This window comes from Bombina bombina, chromosome 8, assembly GCF_027579735.1.
Source record: "Bombina bombina isolate aBomBom1 chromosome 8, aBomBom1.pri, whole genome shotgun sequence".
In the NCBI taxonomy this organism is placed as follows: domain Eukaryota; kingdom Metazoa; phylum Chordata; class Amphibia; order Anura; family Bombinatoridae; genus Bombina; species Bombina bombina.
The window spans coordinates 17,870,457-17,891,864 of NC_069506.1; the positions used below are offsets into that span (position 1 = coordinate 17,870,457).

Below are 21,408 nucleotides of genomic sequence, written 5' to 3' on the forward strand. Positions count from 1 at the left end.
TATATTTAAACTTTTTGAGTCACCAGTTCCTACTGAGCATGTGCTAGAATTCACAGAATAAGCGTGTATGCATTTGTGATTGGCTGATGGCTGTCACATGGTACGTGTATGCATTTGTGATTGGCTGATGGCTGTCACATGGCACAGGGGTAGTGGAAATAGACATAACTTTTAAAATTGTCAGAAAAATCTACTACTCATTTAAAGTTCAGACTAAGTGCTATTGCATTGTCTTGTTATCTTGCATTTCCTGATTATGCAAATCTACTGTGTTGACCGTTGGCAACAAAAGTGAGTACACCCCTAAGTGGAAATGTCCAAATTGGGCCCAAAGTGTCAATATTTTGTGTGGACACCATTATTTTCCAGCACTGCCTTAACCCTCTTGGGCATGGAGTTCACCAGAGCTTCACAGGTTGTCACTGAAGTCCTCTTCCACTCCTCCATGACGATATCACGGAGCTGGTGGATGTTAGAGACCTTGCGCTATTCCACCTTTCATTTGAGGATGCCCCACAGATGCTCAATAGGGTTTAGGTCTGGAGACATGCTTGGCCAGTCCATCACCGTTACCCGCAGCTTCTTTAGCAAGTTTAATTGATATTATCTACGTATTTATGTACTTATCATCAGAATCAAGCAAACTGATCTCTTATCAGGACATTTTAACTCTAATGGACTACAGATAATATTGGATAGTTTCCTCCAATGTTAGTAATGGTATAAGTATTTCTGTACCCCTTTTTCTGTACATTCTGACATACTGCACAATGGTATAATACTATTTCTTACACCTATGCAATATGCATATACATGTTGTTAATATTTGGTGTGTCTTTATTATAAATGATTAAGTTCTCTTTATTATAAATGATTGCTGGTCACGTCAACACTAGTATCATCTACCTATCACAGTCATCAATCTGAGATCGTATTTTTATATAAAAAATTGTGACATTGCTTAACTCTATTTAGGACACCACTTCTGGTTTAATTAACATCTGTATCTACAGCATCGTATGTATTTTATGGCTCTTGATAATTTTTTAACAAGAGATGGCTGTTAAATGCCAAATCTGGAACCACACTCTCGGAATGTGAAATATCTATGATGATGCTGGAAGGCGTGTCTGATATCCCCTGTTCCTTATTGGCTAAGGTAAACATACTCTCTGTGACGTAGTATTGTAACATCAATATCTTAGCATTGATATGATTGGCTAAGGGTTTCAAGTCATCATTGCTACTTATCCGTAGATTGGCTAACGGCCCTTTAAATAGGATGCTCTGTGGAGTGTTGGGGGCCTTTGACAAAGCAGATACGAAAGGCGCGTCAGGAGTTCGCACTGCTTCCTCATTCCTCCATGAAAGTTTAATTGTTGGCCTTAATTGGCATATTTTTTAGTAGAACAGCTCTTAGGTTATTTGCTGGTTGGGATAGGATAGACTGTGGGGGCCTGCGGACCGTATTTAACCCCTGCACTCCTGTTCTAGCAGCTATTTGTTTTTGTTTTAAGACTCAGTTCTCTAAACCATATAGTATAATACGGTTAACATTTATATATTTCTTATATAGGTCTGACTAATATTTATAATAAAATGTTGGCCTCACTGGCAATAATGGAGCATACCTCCCTTGTTACTTTGTTGCTTTAGGCTTGTTACTTGTTACAAAGGGCTGATCCTAAGGGATCCTAAGGGCTCTCCCGTTTATGGTATATATATTTTTTCACATTGTAGTAGGGTAACTTGCTCCATATACCATACTTACTCAGAAAGGTCACATTGGAGGAGCAGTGTTATTATCACATTCTGTGTGCTTTTAAAGTATGTTTTACTTATGTGTGGCATTGTCCACACATCATCCACTATATTTTATTTATATGTATTAAACGTTAAAGGGACAGTCTAGTCCAAAATAAACTTTAATTATTCAGATAGGGCATGTCATTTTAAACAACTTTCCAATTAACTTTTATCACCAATTTTGCTTTGTTCTCTTGGTATTCTTAGTTAAAAAATAAACCTAGGAGGTTCATATGCTAATTTCTTAGACATTGAAGGCCGCCTCTAAGCTGAATGCATTTTGACAGTTTTTCAACACTAGAGGGTGTTAGTTCATGTGAGTCATATAGATAACACTGTGCTCACGCACGTGGAGTTAACTAGGAGTAAGCACTTATTGGCTAAAATGCAAGTCTGTCAAAAGAACTGAAATAAGGGGGCAGTCTGTAGAGGCTTAGATATAAGCTAATCACAGAGGTAAAAAGTATATTAATATAACTGTCTTGGTTTTGCAAAACTAGGGAATGGGCAATAAAGGCATTATCTATCTTTTAAAACAATAAAAATTCTGGTGTAGGCCTTCCCTTTAAGTTTTAAAACATCCACACTCCACCCACTACTACTGACCATAATTACCCTTTTCAAGTGTGCCCAAAATGCTTCTTTTCTCTTAACATTTACTATTATTTGTCAAGGCATTAGGCACTACCTCCTTATAATACATAGGATTATATAAGGGGAGTTGAGGTTAATTCATATTTTACCCCACCTCCCCTAGGGGTTACTAGGGAATTTTTTCTTTAATAGATCTTTATGTAGAGCAACAATTCTTTTTTTCAGATCATCAGAGAGTTCTTTGCCATGAGGTGCCATATTGAACTTCCAGTGACCAGTATGAGAGTGTGATAGCGATAACACCAAATTTCTTCAGTGTTATCACATGAAAAGATATAATAATATATTTACAAAAATGTGAGGGGTGTACTCACTTTTGTGACCAGTATGAGAGTGTGATAGCGATAACACCAAATTTCTTCAGTGTTATCACATGAAAAGATATAATAATATATTTACAAAAATGTGAGGGGTGTACTCACTTTTGTGACCAGTATGAGAGTGTGATAGCGATAACACCAAATTTCTTCAGTGTTATCACATGAAAAGATATAATAATATATTTACAAAAATGTGAGGGGTGTACTCACTTTTGTGGGATACTGTGTATATATATATATATATATATATATATATATATATATACAGTATATATATATATATATATATATATATATATATATATATATATATATACAGGGAGTGCAGAATTATTAGGCAAGTTGTATTTTTGAGGATTAATTTTATTATTGAACAACAACCATGTTCTCAATGAACCCAAAAAACTCATTAATATCAAAGCTGAATATTTTTGGAAGTAGTTTTTAGTTTGTTTTTAGTTATAGCTATTTTAGGGGGATATCTGTGTGTGCAGGTGACTATTACTGTGCATAATTATTAGGCAACTTAACAAAAAACAAATATATACCCATTTCAATTATTTATTTTTACCAGTGAAACCAATATAACATCTCAACATTCACAAATATACATTTCTGACATTCAAAAACAAAACAAAAACAAATCAGTGACCAATATAGCCACCTTTCTTTGCAAGGACACTCAAAAGCCTGCCATCCATGGATTCTGTCAGTGTTTTGATCTGTTCACCATCAACATTGCGTGCAGCAGCAACCACAGCCTCCCAGACACTGTTCAGAGAGGTGTACTGTTTTCCCTCCTTGTAAATCTCACATTTGATGATGGACCACAGGTTCTCAATGGGGTTCAGATCAGGTGAACAAGGAGGCCATGTCATTAGATTTTCTTCTTTTATACCCTTTCTTGCCAGCCACGCTGTGGAGTACTTGGACGCGTGTGATGGAGCATTGTCCTGCATGAAAATCATGTTTTTCTTGAAGGATGCAGACTTCTTCCTGTACCACTGCTTGAAGAAGGTGTCTTCCAGAAACTGGCAGTAGGACTGGGAGTTGAGCTTGACTACATCCTCAACCCGAAAAGGCCCCACAAGCTCATCTTTGATGATACCAGCCCAAACCAGTACTCCGCCTCCACCTTGCTGGCGTCTGAGTCGGACTGGAGCTCTCTGCCCTTTACCAATCCAGCCACGGGCCCATCCATCTGGCCCATCAAGACTCACTCTCATTTCATCAGTCCATAAAACCTTAGAAAAATCAGTCTTGAGATATTTCTTGGCCCAGTCTTGATGTTTCAGCTTGTGTGTCTTGTTCAGTGGTGGTCGTCTTTCAGCCTTTCTTACCTTGGCCATGTCTCTGAGTATTGCACACCTTGTGCTTTTGGGCACTCCAGTGATGTTGCAGCTCTGAAATATGGCCAAACTGGTGGCAAGTGGCATCTTGGCAGCTGCACGCTTGACTTTTCTCAGTTCATGGGCAGTTATTTTGCTCCTTGGTTTTTCCACACGCTTCTTGCGACCCTGTTGACTATTTTGAATGAAACGCTTGATTGTTCGATGATCACGCTTCAGAAGCTTTGCAATTTTAAGAGTGCTGCATCCCTCTGCAAGATATCTCACTATTTTTGACTTTTCTGAGCCTGTCAAGTCCTTCTTTTGACCCATTTTGCCAAAGGAAAGGAAGTTGCCTAATAATTATGCACACCTGATATAGGGTGTTGATGTCATTAGACCACACCCCTTCTCATTACAGAGATGCACATCACCTAATATGCTTAATTGGTAGTAGGCTTTCGAGCCTATACAGCTTGGAGTAAGACAACATGCATAAAGAGGATGATGTGGTCAAAATACTCATTTGCCTAATAATTCTGCACTCCCTGTATATATATATATATATATATATATATATACTGTAAACTCTTGCACGTGCTCAGTGAATCTGGTGAATCAGAAAGTGTGCATATAAAAAGACTGCACTATATGATAATGAAATTAATTGGAAAAAAAAATTCTTGTCATGCTCTGTCTGAGTCATATTTTTGACTTTCATGTTTTTTTTAATGCTTTTGCTTGTTGAAACCTCCACCTAAATTAAACATTTCAATACTGCAGAAATAGCTAAAGAAAAAATATTTAAACAAAAGTCATCAGAAGAAAACAGCCTCCAAGTGTGGGATGGGAGAGAGAGAGACACCAGTACTGTTTAAACGGTGTTCCTACATCAGATTTAAATACAACAATCTCTCATCTGCTGCTTGTTTGAGTACACTGCACCTTTTAGTGTAGGAATTTTGTATTTAACCCCATTCTATTGATATGCTATTGTAATCCAACATTTTACTGTTGTATTTATTTAAATCTGGATTTTGTATTCATAATAAGGTGCTGCAGACAAAAAAAAAAAGTGTTCTTCAAAATGTACATTATTGTGCAGGTCCCTGCTGATGGAAATATTATCTCCGTAGCCCACTGTCACTGTAATGGCACAAAAAAGGCAGTAATTCTTTCAGTATCAGCAGTTTATGAGGGTTTATTTGGAAATATTTTCTGTACAGAATATTTTTAGACTTTGCCACTTTCCAACTTCCTCTTGCTGTTTCTGAAGGTTGCTTTTGATGCTCTTAGATGCCTTTGCGATATGTGCAAGAAACAAAAAGAAATTCAGGCACCAATGTTAAAAATAGGGGTACAGACCCACAGTGGGTGGTTCACATAGCAAACTGTGTTTTCCATAAACAAAAGATAAGTTGAAGTAATGGGGATTCCCACTGGACTTTTCCAGCATCTCTATAACTTTTTTTTTAAAGACTTGTAAACACAAATAATTCTATAAATGGCACCAAATAGTTGTAAACATAATATGAAGTGATATCATCAAATACAACAAAACAAGGCTTTTCCAATATAAGGACCATGGGCTAATGCAGTTTGGCACTATATTTTATCGACCTCCTACTTCTTCCTAATAGAGAATAAGCCTCTTATCTGCCCCTGGTCTTTTTCAGTACGCTGTGAGTGTATTTTAGACATATAGGGGCCTATTTATTAATGTGCGAGCGGACATGATCCGATATTGCGGATCATGTCCGCCACACATCGATAAATGCCGACAGCATACGCTGTTGGTATTTATCATTGCATCAGCAGTTCTTGTGAACTGCTGGTGCATCGCCGCCTCCTGCAGATTTGCAGCCAATCGGCCGCCAGCAGGGGGTGTCAATCAACCTGATCGTATTGGATCAGGTTGATTTTCGGCGATGTCTGTCCGCCGGACCGCCACCTCAGAGCAGGCGGACAGGTTATGGAGCAGCGGTCTAAAGTTTAGACCGCTGCTTCATAACTTGTGTTTCTGGCGAGCCTGAAGGTTCGCCAGAAACACGGGGCTTCAAGCTCCATACAGAGCTTGATAAATGGGCCTCATAGTTCTCAATCAGTTTGCACTTTTTCATTATCAGATTTATGGCTTCGTTTTTAAAAAAGTATTATTTCAAGTTTGTTTAGATACAATACACCTCTACCCAGGGCTAGCAGTTTGGGATATGATGCATCATAGACTGGGAGCAAAATGGGCAACTGAGGAGCAGTGTTTTAATTTTCTTATTAACTCCTATTATCAATTTTTCTTCATTCTCTTGGTATCTTTATTTGAAAAATCAGGAATGTAAGCATAGGATCTGGCCCATTTTTGTTACAGCACCTGGGTAGCGCTTTCTGATTGGTGTTGAAATGTAGCCACTAATCAACAAGCTCTACCAAGGTGCTGAACCAAAAATGGTCTGGCTCCTAAGCTTACATTCAAATAAAGATACCAAGAGAATGAAAAAAATTGATAATAGGAGAAAATTAGAAAGTTGTTTAAAATTGCTGCTCTATCTGAATCATGAACGTTTAATTTTGACTAGACTATTCCTTTAATTTAACATAGAGTTATAAAATAGAGTGACTACTGCACTCTAAAGCTCCCTCTATTGGTTGCTTGTATAGCATTGCTTTAGACACAGCTACAGACACATAGGGCTAGATTACAAGTGGGGCACTAAACTAATGCGCTCCAGCAAACCGTCAAATTTGCAGGAGCACAATAATTAACCAGCCATTACAAGTGGCAATTAGCAATTGTGCTTTGTAATATGTATTTAAAATTATGAATTTCTATGTGTTTTTTGCACATCCAGTGTATTTAAAATTTGATTGTGTAATTCACATACAAACTTTACATTTGTGATAAAATACGATTTTTGGTGAACAATGTTGTTATGATTTTTGATGCCCCTTAACAATACATTTGTTTTCCTTTGTATTTTTGTGTGAATGGTACAATTATTTGTTTTGTAAGCTTTTTAATTTAGGATTTTCATTGTGAACCTTTGTAATGTATGCATCTCCTTCCTATATGAAAATGCAGTATACGCCCCTTAGCAAGACACCCTGTTGTATACGCCCCTTAGTGAGACACCCTGTTGTATACGCCCCTTAGCGAGACACCCTGTTGTATACGCCCCTTAGCGAGACACCCTGTTGTATACGCCCCTTAGCGAGACACCCTGTTGTATACGCCCCTTAGACACCCTGTTGTATACGCCCCTTAGTGAGACACCCTGTTGTATACGCCCCTTAGCGAGACACCCTGTTGTATACGCCCCTTAGCGAGACACCCTGTTTTATACACCCCTTAGCAAGACACCCTGTTGTATACCCCCTTAGCGAGACACCCTGTTGTATACGCCCCTTAGCGAGACACCCTGTTGTATATGCCCCTTAGTGAGACACCCTGTTTTATACGCCCCTTAGCGAGACACCCTGTTCTATATGACCCTTAGTGAGACACCCTGTTTTATACGCCCCTTAGCGAGACACCCTGTTGTATACGCCCCTTAGCTAGACACCCTGTTGTATACGCCCCTTAGCGAGACACCCTGTTTTATGCCCCTTAGTGAGACACCCTGTTTTATACGCCCCTTAGCGAGACACCCTGTTGTATATGCCCCTTAGCGAGACACCCTGTTGTATATGCCCCTTAGTGAGACACCCTGTTGTATATGCCCCTTAGTGAGACACCCTGTTGTATATGCCCCTTAGCGAGACACCCTGTTGTATATGCCCCTTAGCGAGACACCCTGTTGTATATGCCCCTTAGCGAGACACCCTGTTGTATACGCCCCTTAGCGAGACACCCTGTTGTATATGCCCCTTAGCGAGACACCCTGTTGTATACGCCCCTTAGCGAGACACCCTGTTGTATATGCCCCTTAGCGAGACACCCTGTTGTATACGCCCCTTAGCGAGACACCCTGTTGTATATGCCCCTTAGCGAGACACCCTGTTGTATATGCCCCTTAGCGAGACACCCTGTTGTATACGCCCCTTAGCGAGACACCCTGTTGTATATGCCCTTTAGCGAGACACCCTGTTTTCAGGGTAAAAAGTAGCTTCAGATCATTCCACCAGGGAAATAGAAGTTCTGGTGAATATTGTTAAATAATCTCATCTACCCAGAGACCTTTAGATCAACTGGCCCCAAAAATAACTTCTAACAGTGCTGAAATGTGAGCAACATCTAAAGGGGTAAATTTATGAGACTTCTGTATTTTTCAAATTCAGAATGTTGTACATGACTCTCGATCTAGCAAAGTTATGCATCTTAGAAACAGTCATTCAAACAAAGGAAAATCTTGGGTAAATCTTAATATTATCAAAAACATTCTTCAAAGGTGATTTCCAATGACAGATGTTGAATAGTCAATTTTTTTTAATCTGTTTAATACTTATTTTTTTGTGGTGAATAATTTTACAAAACACCAGGCTAGTTTCCTAAATTCTTCCACTATGTGGTCAGTACAGGAAGCCGTATAGTACAACTGTATAGATTCATCAAATCTGCTGATTTATTGGAAACTATAGTTCCCATATCCAGTATACACTATCAAAATCCTATGCTTTCTAAATCCTGTGTGTGTGTGTGGGGGGGGGGGGGGTAGAATCTGTGACCATTAAATCTGCTAACTACTAAAGCTCCCTTTCCAAACCATCACAATTCCTGTGAAAATTGATTCATGGCTATATGTCTTTAAAGTTTTCAAATTGAAAGTGAATCTATTTATACATCCCATTTTAGCCCACATCAAATTTCAAATTTGTTGTTTTATAAAACCAATCGGCATAGAACAAGTGGTCTACAAAAAATACTTTTTTCGGAAATCTGGAGTTTTGAAATTCAACATCCTTGATCTTTTAAGGTCCCATTTTGTCCTGATTTGAGTACACATTTCAGCTGATTGTACACTTTCTTCAATGGTAACGTTTTTTAAACAATTCCTAAAAAATGTTTTTTGGTTTAATAAAAGTATAAGAACATAAAAAATATAGCTTCACACATTTGTAAATTATTACATTTGTATCCAACAATAATTATTAGTGCCATTCATCTGCAAGACAAACACCATGGTCACCAAATGTGTTACATTAAAGGAAAAAAACAAATAAAAACAAATAAATACTTTAAAGAAAACACAATGCTGGAAAATGTGTATAAATATGTTTATTCTCCAATGTAACTAGCATAAAAAGTGCATTATTCACAAACTATTTACAACATGCATACAACTGTATCTGTTGCCTGTCTTGTGCACAGTGGCGTCACTAAGGGGGGGCGGGGGTGGCGGGCCGCACCCGGGTGACACCCTCCAGGGGGTGACACCAAAAAAAAAAAAAATATATATATATTTTTTTTATTTTTTATTTTATTGAAATTCAAAGAAATACAATGTTGAGATGCATAGATTTTTTTTATTAGAGGGGCTGGCATTTGTGAACATTGGTGGGACTGGGGAAGTTGTAGACACACAATTTTTTTGCCCCTTGAGCCAGTGCTGCAATTTCAACAAATAGTTTTCCCGGCTGCTTTTGCTTGTTTGTACTTTGCTTCTCCCCTGCCCAATTTCGCTATGAATGTTGTGGGCATGCCGTGGGGCTTGCAAAGTTGCGCTGCTAGCCTAAACCTGCCTGCCTATCTGTGCTCACTGCTCAGTGACATGTGGAGCAGTGGAGTCACTCACTGCTGTGCTGTCTCTCTAAACGGGAACTGGCAAATCATGAGGGGATGCCTGGCACCTGACCGCATGACTGTTTGACACTGTCTTTAAAGTGAAGGAGCCACGTATGATGCCCACCAGACCGGTACGGTTACGGTACACTAAGTGCACACTGAACAGGTAGGAGGGCGGGCAGGGGTCTGGGGGTGGGCAGAGTGCAGAGGTGATTGGCCATAAGAAGCGGTAGGCACGCGGCCCAGGGCTGTGCACTGACAGACTTGGAACAGAGTCAGAGAGCAGAATTTTAATAGTTTGCGCGCCTAAACCTTTTCTTCAGTGATTTATTTTTAGAGTGCTCTGTTTATCTTTCATTTGATGATCTGCTGAGCCAGGGAGCAGCTCTAGGCATGCGCTTTATAATTAATGCAGTGCAGTTTACATATTTTGTAAGTGTGTGTCTGAGTTTTTTTGTGTGTGTGTCTCAGTGTTTTTGTGTGTGTTTTTGTGTGTGTGTCTGAGTGTGTTTCCGAGTGTTTGTGTGTGCATCTCAGTATGTTTTTAAGTGTGTCTGAGTGTTTGTATGAGTGTTTGCCTGTGTTTTTGTGTGTGTCTGCTTTCTGGGGGGGGGGGTGACACCATAACTTACCGCACCGGGTGACACCAACCCTAGTGATGCCACTGCTTGTGCATCATTTTTCAGTGGAACATACTCTCCCAAATCCATACTAGAGGACTTTTAATAAGTTTATTTTTTAATACAGTAATATATTACACCATTTACTCTCCATTAAAAAAAAACCAAAGGCTTTCAGTGTGTTTATTTATAGATATTTACATTTCTGCTAAAGGATACAAACCTCCATGAAATCATGTCCTCTCTTTTTAATCCAAACAGTACAATTATTTTCACTGCTATATCGCAACCATCATCAACTCTTCAGGGTTTACAGATCCCTTTATCACACAGCCAAGCTAATACAAAGTAACACACAAAAACATATTTAAAGGGACACTGAACCCAAATTTTTTCTTTCGTGATTCAGATAGAGCATGACATTTTAAGCAACTTTCTAATTTACTCCTATTATCAAATTTTCTTCATTCTCTTGGTATCTTTATTTGAAATGCAAGAATGTAAGTTTAGATGCCATTTTTGGTGAACAACCTGGGTTGTCCTTACTGATTGGTGGATAAATTCATCCACCAATAAAAACTTGCTGTCTAGAGGCTGAACCAAAAAAAAAGCTTAGATGCCTTCTTTTCAAATAAAGTTAGCAAGAGAATAAAGAAAAATTGATAATAGGAGTAAATTAGAAAGTTGCTTAAAATTGCATGCTTTATCTGAACCATGAAAGAAAAAATGAACATTTTAGAGCATTATCTCTTCCACCTCCCACTGTGAGTATAATATATTCTGCCCGCTGTGTTTACATAGTTAATTAATAGCCTATACCTAGGTATATAAACTTGCATTATAGGTAGGCTGACCATATTGCCGCTTTAAGAAGGGACACATATGAAAAATACATATGACAGGGTTCTTATACAAAACATTTATTTAAAAAGCCCTGAAAATAGCCCTGACATATGTATTTTTCACATGTGTCCCTTTTTAAAGCGGCAATATGGTCACCCAAATTATAGGTAGGGACACTATAGGCTAAATCAGCTATTTCAAATACCAATGTAAAGGCTAAGGATCTACTTTAAAACAATTTAATACTCGCCAGCAGGTAAAATGGATCATTAGGAACAAATTAAAGGAGATAATGTTTTGGGGTAAACTGTCCCATTAAAGGGAAATCAAACCCTTTGAAATTGTAATATAAAATTGTATTTATGTGTTGTAAAAAAAATATTTGTGATTTATTTTCACATTTATTTTGTCCCCTTTTCCTGTAATTTAATTCTGAAAATTGTGGGATTTCCGATTCCCTTTTGGAACTGAAAGTGCAGTTGTTCCAGCTGTTCCTGATTAGCTTCAGAGAACATTATATAAAAGAAACCTAGGTTACAGTGTCAAAAACTTTATGGACACTAAAACATTACATTTATTTTTCAATATTCAAACAACTAATATAATTAAAACATAAAATCTCCATATTATTCTCCGGTGAATCTCCTTTAAATACATCATTCCACCCAGCATTTATTTAGAATTTAATGTCCATGTAACCCTTTAACTTTAAAAATGCAGAGACAAAAACAATTCTCAGGTTACCTATTGATCACAACTTATAAATAAATTATTTTCCTCTATATGAAAATAATTTTTCATTTTTTAAAAAATAGTTTTCTAATATTAATCTATCTGGCTGATAAAATGTGATAAAAATGTAATAGATATTTAAAACAAAGTTGTTGCACTTGAAAAAAGTAAAACAGTGGTAACTATAAGCATTAATAAATTGATCACAACTTTTTTTTAAATGCATTTCTAATATTAATCAATCTGTCTCAAGTAAGAAAAATGTTATAGATATTTAAAACAAACATTCTGAACTTGAAAAAAAAAGTAAATAAAACAGGGTGAAATATATGCATTAAAGTAACATGAACGTGAAGACTATATTTAGCTAATCGGTTAAATTAAAAAATATTTAGAAAAATCTTAAATTCTAGCAGTATTCTCCAGGCTAGCAAATAAAATTACCAAGCCTAACTCACCATCAGATAGCTATATGCAAATCGATGACAAAAATTCTCACACAATTTAAGATTTTTTAAAAATTCTTAATTATATGCAGTGGTAGCTAATGAGGTCCCATTTTTTCACCATTATATATATATATATATATATATATATATATATATATATATATATATATATATATATATATATATATATATATATATATATATATATATCTTACAAGTTCTGTTTTTGTGGAAATTAGCTTTTACTACTTAGTAACTTACTAGTATTTCCTGCTGCTTTAGTGCATTATATCCTTATCTGTTACTGTGATCAGTAAAATATAATTTAAGACCAGAAAATAAAATAAAAGTCTAATACATACAAATGAGTGAATTTATCAGTCAAAATAGTTAAACCAATGCAAGAATACATAAAAACAAGATAGGTTAAGTGAAGCTTTCAATGTAATAATTAGCATTTGTATGTTATCTCCTATTCTTTATTGTCTCATGTTTTTACTTCTAGTATTATTTTTCTCACAATCTATAGGAGAAAATATAAAATATTCTGATACTTAATTAGAGATCTCTAATTTTGCTTCGGTTGTAGAGCAATTCAGTTGTATGGTCGACTTAGGTCATTGTATACCTCTGTTCTTTGTCCTTGGAGCTCCTGAGGAAGAAAACAATACGGATCAGCTATATAATTAGTATTTTTAGAATAGACTTTTAAAGGGACATTTAAAGTCAATATTTTGCTCTCTATCTGAATAATGAAAGTTTCATTTTCACTTACATAATAAAATAATAATAAAATAATATATGTAAAAGTTGACACACTCATAAAAATAACTTTTCAGAAAACTTGTAATGTATTCTGTTGCAAATGAATCTGCACTCAGGGTAAATGTTTTGGTCAAAATATTTATTGATATGAATTGTGGAAAATTATCAAAGCTATATTTTATTATTTATATATGTTTTAGCATTCACTGGGTCAGTCTATTTGACTTAGACATTGTGAACCATTCAGTATTTTGTTCCAATAAATATAATATACATGTGTGTGTGTGTGAATACATTTAAATAGTATACAAACAGTTAAAGGGACAGTCAAGTCCAATTTACTTTTATCACCAATTTTGATTTGTTCTCTTGGTATTCTTAGTTGAAAGCTAAACCTAGGTAGGCTCGTATGCTAATTTCTTAGACCTTGAAGGCCGCTTCTTATGTGAAAACATGTTGGCAGTTTTTCACCACTAGAGGGCTTTAGTTCATGTGTGCCATATAGATAACATTGAGCTCATGCACGTGAAGCTACCTAGGAGTAAGCACTGATTGGCTAAAATGCAAGTGTGTCAAAAGAACTGAAATAAGGGGGCAGCTTGCAGAGGCTTACATACAAGGTAATCACAGAGGTAAACATTATATTAATATAAAAGTGTTGGTTATGCAAAACTGGGGAATAGTTAATAAATGGATTATCTATATTTTTAAACAACAAAAATTCTGGTGTTGACTGTCCCTTTAATATCTATAACCTTTATCTAAAGCCATTTGTAGTCACAGATATGATAGAATGGAAACATGTTTGATCTGCCCTTCAGAATTAGGGTACAATGCTGTAGAGCCCACTGGCATGTAGTGAAATTATCATTCCAACGGTCCTGTGTTAAAACCAGGAAATCCTGCCTCCAATAGAAAGCAATAAAGCTCTCTGGGATCTTGCAGGGGGAATATAAGCATGTTCTGAGACACACTTAGTGTGTGATATTGAGATTATAAAAACTGTGGTAAAATGCGTTAAGAATACAATGAGACCTGAGGGAGAACTTCAGACACACACAAGGAACAAATCTGGTTATTCCACTCTCCAAACCTGGGAGACTCATTTTGCATTAGAAAAATAAACTTTGACTTTGGTACCAAGTTTCAGTATAATTTCAAAGAAAATATTTCTTGTTCTAAAGCCAAACCATGGACTACCCAGACTCCACACATGACCTGCCCCAAGTCCACCCAACCATGCCTCATACCATTTAAACCCCCCACAGAGCACTATCAGGCCTGCCCATAAGTCTCCCTCAAACAGCATGGGCCTCACAGTCTCTGAAGGTTCTGGTAATGGGGGGAGGTGAGTTCTAGTTTGTTACTTACTTCATAAGTAGGTTCCTTTAAGTCATTGACTTTTTTAGTTTCTGAAAAAAAAATACAAAATTAGAAAGACCCCTAATTGGAAAACATAATCATTACTATTCCATTGGATTAGAAGAGCTATGGGATGGTGGTGGATTCTTGGAATAAACATCTGAGTCCCATCGCTTCAGGTCCACCTGAAACAGTATTTAAGAAGCAGCAGTCGTAAGATACAATCGGGATGATTGTCGGTCCCTGCTAGCGTCCGATTGGCTGCCAGTGAGTAGGGGGCAGCATCGCACAAGCATTTCACCAGAAATGCTTGAGCAATGTTAAATGCCAACAGCAGATGCTGTCGGCATTTAGCGAGGTTGAGCGGACATGATGTCCGCTAGACTGTTGTTAAATCTACCCTAAAGACTGTAAAGGAATTAAAAAATGCCTGGGACATGTATTAAGGTATCCTAAGACAAAAGTAACATTTAGGGGCCTAATTATTATTGTGCGAGCGGACATAATACGATATTGCGGACCATGTCCACTGTACATCGATAAATGCCGACAGCATACGCTCTCTGCATTTATCATTGCACCATCAGTTCTTGTGAACTGCTGGTGCAATGCCGCCCCCTGCAGATTCGCGGAAAATCGACTGCTAGCAGGGGGTGTCAATCATCCAGATCGTATTCGATCTGGTTGATTTCTGTCGATTTTTGTCTACCACCTCAGAGCAGGCGGACAGGTTATGGAGCAGTGGTCTTTAGACCGCTACTTCATAACTTCTGTTCAGGCTCGCTGGAAACACGGGGCATCAAGCTCCGTACAGAGCTTGATAAATATGCTGCTTATTATGTGTAGACTTGATGGGACATGCAGAAGGCTATCCTAAGAAAAAAAGTAACATATAATATGGGTAGATTTAATGGGCCTTTTAGTTCTTATCTATTGTCAAATTTTATGTTTCATGTTATGGTGTCTTTTTAAAATTTTACATCATTCCAATCCACCAGAAACTGTGTTCTTTGATTCTATTTTCCATCTCACTCAAAAAAACATGTTATAAAATCACTCAAAAATGGCATTCCCATCCATTAGTAAACTTTTTCGACTAGGATTTTAGAGTTATTCTCTTTATAAGTCTTTTTTGGCTTTTGTCACACAGCATAGCTTCAGCTTGACTTTTCTCACTATTTATTTTAAAAGTTTAATCAAACTTAAATATTCAATTTGAAATTGGCAGGTAGTGTGTTTCAAATTTGACTGGACACAGGTTCCTATTTTATTTAAGTCTGTGCTTTGGGCAGAAAAGTTTAGGAGGATAGCAACATTGTAAGGTTGTTAGTGCCTTTGTATGATGATTTTCCACCACGTTTTACATTATTATTTAGTGCAAATGAATTATGCCTTGTCCTTTAGTTGGGATATGTGACCCATCCATACCTTCCCTTGCCTTGTGGTGGGACAAATGTATACAGAATTGTTGCTGTTATTTCCAGGCAGCAGAAGAACGTAACCACTAGTTAAATACATTTTTGCAATACACATTCATTTGCAGATATTACTCCATTTAAAAATGATCTGACCTTTCTCCTATGCAACTCCAGACATTCAAGCAAATCATACAGCAACAGCTTAATCTGGGTTTAATCAGAATCACTTGATGGCAGGTGTATGCTGTTTACCTATAGGAATGATCTAGAATGTGATTGGTTAACTGTGAACACAGCTAGAGCCCTCATGAAAGACTTATGAAATCAGGTTGTTTTTTTATTGCAATTATTTAAAATGTACCTAATAATTAGCTGTTTGTTTTCTTTAGATTTTTGTTTGTTGGAAGGTTACATTACACATGGAAAAGGTTTAATATTTACATTGTTAATATTTCAGAAACCTCCAATTTCAAATATATCCACTGTATGTACCAATGTTGATTTCAAATTTGACTAATTTATATATTTTAAAGGGACATGAAACCCAAAATATTTCTTTCATAATTCAGAATTTGAATACAATTTTAAACAACATTCCAATTTTCTTTGAATTTTGACATTTGAGATGGTAAGACAAACATTAGTCTGATATTGAAATGATTCTATGGGACAGAAGTTAATGTTTAAATTTCAGATGCAACATTAATTCATCAAATATTATATAAGATAAGAAGATTTTTTCCCCCAAAATATGTAATTTTTAGACAAAAAGTGTCCAACAATCGATATTTTTGTCAAATGTTTTAAAGCATTGGTCCTTTTCCTTATAAAGATGCTTTCTGACTGTTGCAGCATTTAAGAAAAACCTGTTTGTGCATGGAGATTTTTAAAAAAGAAATGCACTCCTAGGCAGGGATAGGCGCAGACAAAGGCTGTGGACATTTTCCAAAGTACAGACCTTAGTGAAGGACACCAAGGTACATTTGAAATTAAAAAAATTTTTTTATAGTACTGGGTGTTATTATACTGATGCAGATACCACTGATCATAGCCCTCCTCTGGCTATACCCATGTGCCAGTGTCACTACTGTGTCATTATATAGCGCTGGGTGTTATTATACTGATGCAGGTACCACTGATCCTATAACCAGCTCTCCTCTGGCTATACCCATGTGCCAGTGTCACTACTGTGTCATTATATAGTGCTGGGTGTTATTATACTGATGCAGATACCACTGATCCTATAACCAGCCCTCCTCTGGCTATACCCATGTGCCAGTGTCACTACTGTGTCATTATATAGTGCTGGGTGTTATTATACTGATACAGATACCACTGATCCTATAACCAGCCCTCCTCTGGCTATACCCATGTGCCAGCGTCATTATATAGTGCTGGGTGTTATTATACTGATGCAGCTACCACTGATCCTAGGCTATAACCAGCCCTCCTCTGGCTATACCCATGTGCCAGTGTCACTACTGTATCATTATATAGAGCTGGGTGTTATTATACTGATGCAGATACCACTGATCCTATAACCTGCCCTCCTCTGGCTATACCCATGTGCCAGTGTCACTACTGTGTCATTATATAGTGCTGGGTGTTATTATACTGATGCAGATACCACTGATCCTATAACCGGCCCTCCTCTGGCTATACCCATGTGCCAGTGTCACTACTGTGTCATTATATAGTGCTGGGTGTTATTATACTGATGCAGATACCACTGATCCTATAACCAGCCCTCCTCTGGCTATACCCATGTGCCAGTGTCACTACTGTATCATTATATAGTGCTGGGTGTTATTATACTGATGCAGATACCACTGATCCTATAACCAGCCCTCCTCTCGCTATACCCATGAGCCAGTGTCACTACTGTGTCATTATATAGCGCTGGGTGTTATTATAGTGATGCAGATACCACTGATTCTATAACCAGCCCTCCTCTGGCTATACCCATGTGCCAGTGTCACTACTGTGTCATTATATAGTGCTGGGTGTTATTATACTGATGCAGATACCACTGATCCTATAACCAGCCCTCCTCTGGCTATACCCATGTGCCAGTGTCACTACTGTGTCATTATATAGTGCTGGGTGTTATTATACTGATGCAGATACCACTACTCCTATAACCAGCCCTCCTCTGGCTATACCCATGAGCCAGTGTCACTACTGTGTCATTATATAGTGCTGGGTGTTATTATACTGATGCAGATACCACTGATCCTATAACCAGCCCTCCTCTGGCTATACCCATGTGCCAGTGTCACTACTGTGTCATTATATAGTGCTGGGTGCTATTATACTGATGCAGATACCACTGACCCTATAACCAGCCCTCCTCTGGCTATACCCATGTGCAAGTGTCACTACTGTGTCATTATATAGAGCTTGGTGTTATTATACTGATACAGATACCACTGATCCTATAACCAGCCCTCATCTGGCTATACCCATGTGCCAGTGTCACTACTGTATCATTATATAGTGCTGGGTGTTATTATACTGATGCAGATACCACTGATCCTATAACCAGCCCTCCTCTGGCTATACCCATGTGCCAGTGTCACTACTGTATCATTATATAGTGCTGGGTGTTATTATACTGATGCAGATACCACTGATCCTATAACCAGCCCTCCTCTCGCTATACCCATGAGCCAGTGTCACTACTGTGTCATTATATAGCGCTGGGTGTTATTATAGTGATGCAGATACCACTGATTCTATAACCAGCCCTCCTCTGGCTATACCCATGTGCCAGTGTCACTACTGTGTCATTATATAGTGCTGGGTGTTATTATACTGATGCAGATACCACTGATCCTATAACCAGCCCTCCTCTGGCTATACCCATGTGCCAGTGTCACTACTGTGTCATTATATAGTGCTGGGTGTTATTATACTGATGCAGATACCACAACTCCTATAACCAGCCCTCCTCTGGCTATACCCATGTGCCAGTGTCACTACTGTGTCATTATATAGTGCTGGGTGTTATTATACTGATGCAGATACCACTGACCCTATAACCAGCCCTCCTCTGGCTATACCCATGTGCCAGTGTCACTACTGTATCATTATATAGTGCTGGGTGCTATTATACTGATGCAGATACCACTGACCCTATAACCAGCCCTCCTCTGGCTATACCCATGTGCCAGTGTCACTACTGTGTCATTATATAGTGCTTGGTGTTATTATACTGATGCAGATACCACTGATCCTATAACCAGCCCTCCTCTGGCTATACCCATGTGCCAGTGTCACTACTGTATCATTATATAGTGCTGGGTGTTATTATACTGATGCAGATACCACTGATCCTATAACCAGCCCTCCTCTGGCTATACCCATGTGTCAGTGTCACTACTGTGTCATTATATAGTGCTGGGTGTTATTATACTGATGCAGATACCACTGATCCTATAATCAGCCCTTGTCTGGCTATACCCATGAGCCAGTGTCACTACTGTGTCATTATATAGTGCTGGGTGTTATTATACTGATGCAGATACCACTGATCCTATAACCAGCCCTCCTCTGGCTATACCCATGTGTCAGTGTCACTACTGTGTCATTATATAGTGCTGGGTGTTATTATACTGATGCAGATACCACTGATCCTATAACCAGCCCTCCTCTGGCTATACCCATGTGCCAGTGTCACTACTGTGTCATTATATAGTGCTGGGTGTTATTATACTGATGCAGATACCACTGATCCTATAACCAGCCCTCCTCTGGCTATACCCATGTGTCAGTGTCACTACTGTGTCATTATATAGTGCTGGGTGTTATTATACTGATGCAGATACCACTGATCCTATAACCAGCCCTCCTCTGGCTATACCCATGTGCCAGTGTCACTACTGTGTCATTATATAGTGCTGGGTGTTATTATACTGATGCAGATACCACTGACGCTATAACCAGCCCTCCTCTGGCTATACCCATGTGCCAGTGTCACTACTGTGTCATTATATAGTGCTGGGTGTTATTATACTGATGCAGATACCACTGATCCTATAACCATCCCTCCTCTGGCTATACCCATGTGCCAGTGTCACTACTGTGTCATTATATAGTGCTGGGTGTTATTATACTGATGCAGATACCACTGACCCTATAACCAGCCCTCCTCTGGCTATACCCATGTGCCAGTGTCACTACTGTGTCATTATATAGCGCTTGGTGTTATTATACTGATGCAGATACCACTGATCCTATAACCAGCCCTCCTCTGGCTATACCCATGTGCCAGTGTCACTACTGTGTCATTATATAGTGCTGGGTGTTATTATACTGATGCAGATACCACTGATCCTATAACCAGCCCTCCTCTGGCTATACCCATGTGCCAGTGTCACTACTGTGTCATTATATAGTGCTGGGTGTTATTATACTGATGCAGATACCACTGATCCTATAACCAGCCCTCCTCTGGCTATACCCATGTGTCAGTGTCACTACTGTGTCATTATATAGTGCTGGGTGTTATTATACTGATGCAGATACCACTGATCCTATAACCAGCCCTCCTCTGGCTATACCCATGTGCCAGTGTCACTACTGTGTCATTATATAGTGCTGGGTGTTATTATACTGATGCAGATACCACTGACGCTATAACCAGCCCTCCTCTGGCTATACCCATGTGCCAGTGTCACTACTGTGTCATTATATAGTGCTGGGTGTTATTATACTGATGCAGATACCACTGATCCTATAACCATCCCTCCTCTGGCTATACCCATGTGCCAGTGTCACTACTGTGTCATTATATAGTGCTGGGTGTTATTATACTGATGCAGATACCACTGATCCTATAACCGGCCCTCCTCTGGCTATACCCATGTGCCAGTGTCACTACTGTGTCATTATATAGTGCTGGGTGTTATTATACTGATGCAGATACCACTGATCCTATAACCAGCCCTCCTCTGGCTATACCCATGTGCCAGTGTCACTACTGTATCATTATATAGTGCTGGGTGTTATTATACTGATGCAGATACCACTGATCCTATAACCAGCCCTCCTCTCGCTATACCCATGAGCCAGTGTCACTACTGTGTCATTATATAGCGCTGGGTGTTATTATAGTGATGCAGATACCACTGATTCTATAACCAGCCCTCCTCTGGCTATACCCATGTGCCAGTGTCACTACTGTGTCATTATATAGTGCTGGGTGTTATTATACTGATGCAGATACCACTGATCCTATAACCAGCCCTCCTCTGGCTATACCCATGTGCCAGTGTCACTACTGTGTCATTATATAGTGCTGGGTGTTATTATACTGATGCAGATACCACTACTCCTATAACCAGCCCTCCTCTGGCTATACCCATGTGCCAGTGTCACTACTGTGTCATTATAT

The 21,408-nt window shown here is 38.4% G+C and overlaps 1 protein-coding gene across 1 annotated transcript in view; it reads right to left on the reverse strand.

Moving 5' to 3' along the window:
- Nucleotides 1-12,827: 12,827 nt before the first annotated feature.
- The window catches only part of TYROBP (transmembrane immune signaling adaptor TYROBP), a 41,662-nt gene continuing 33,081 nt past the window's right edge, over nt 12,828-21,408 (reverse strand). Inside the window, exons 4-5 of the mRNA XM_053690152.1 lie at nt 14,605-14,645; nt 12,828-13,120 (exon numbers count right to left, since the gene is read on the reverse strand). Coding sequence (XP_053546127.1) covers nt 13,064-13,120; nt 14,605-14,645 — 98 coding nt within the window. The 3' untranslated portion in view covers nt 12,828-13,063. The remainder of the gene's footprint in view (nt 13,121-14,604; nt 14,646-21,408) is intronic.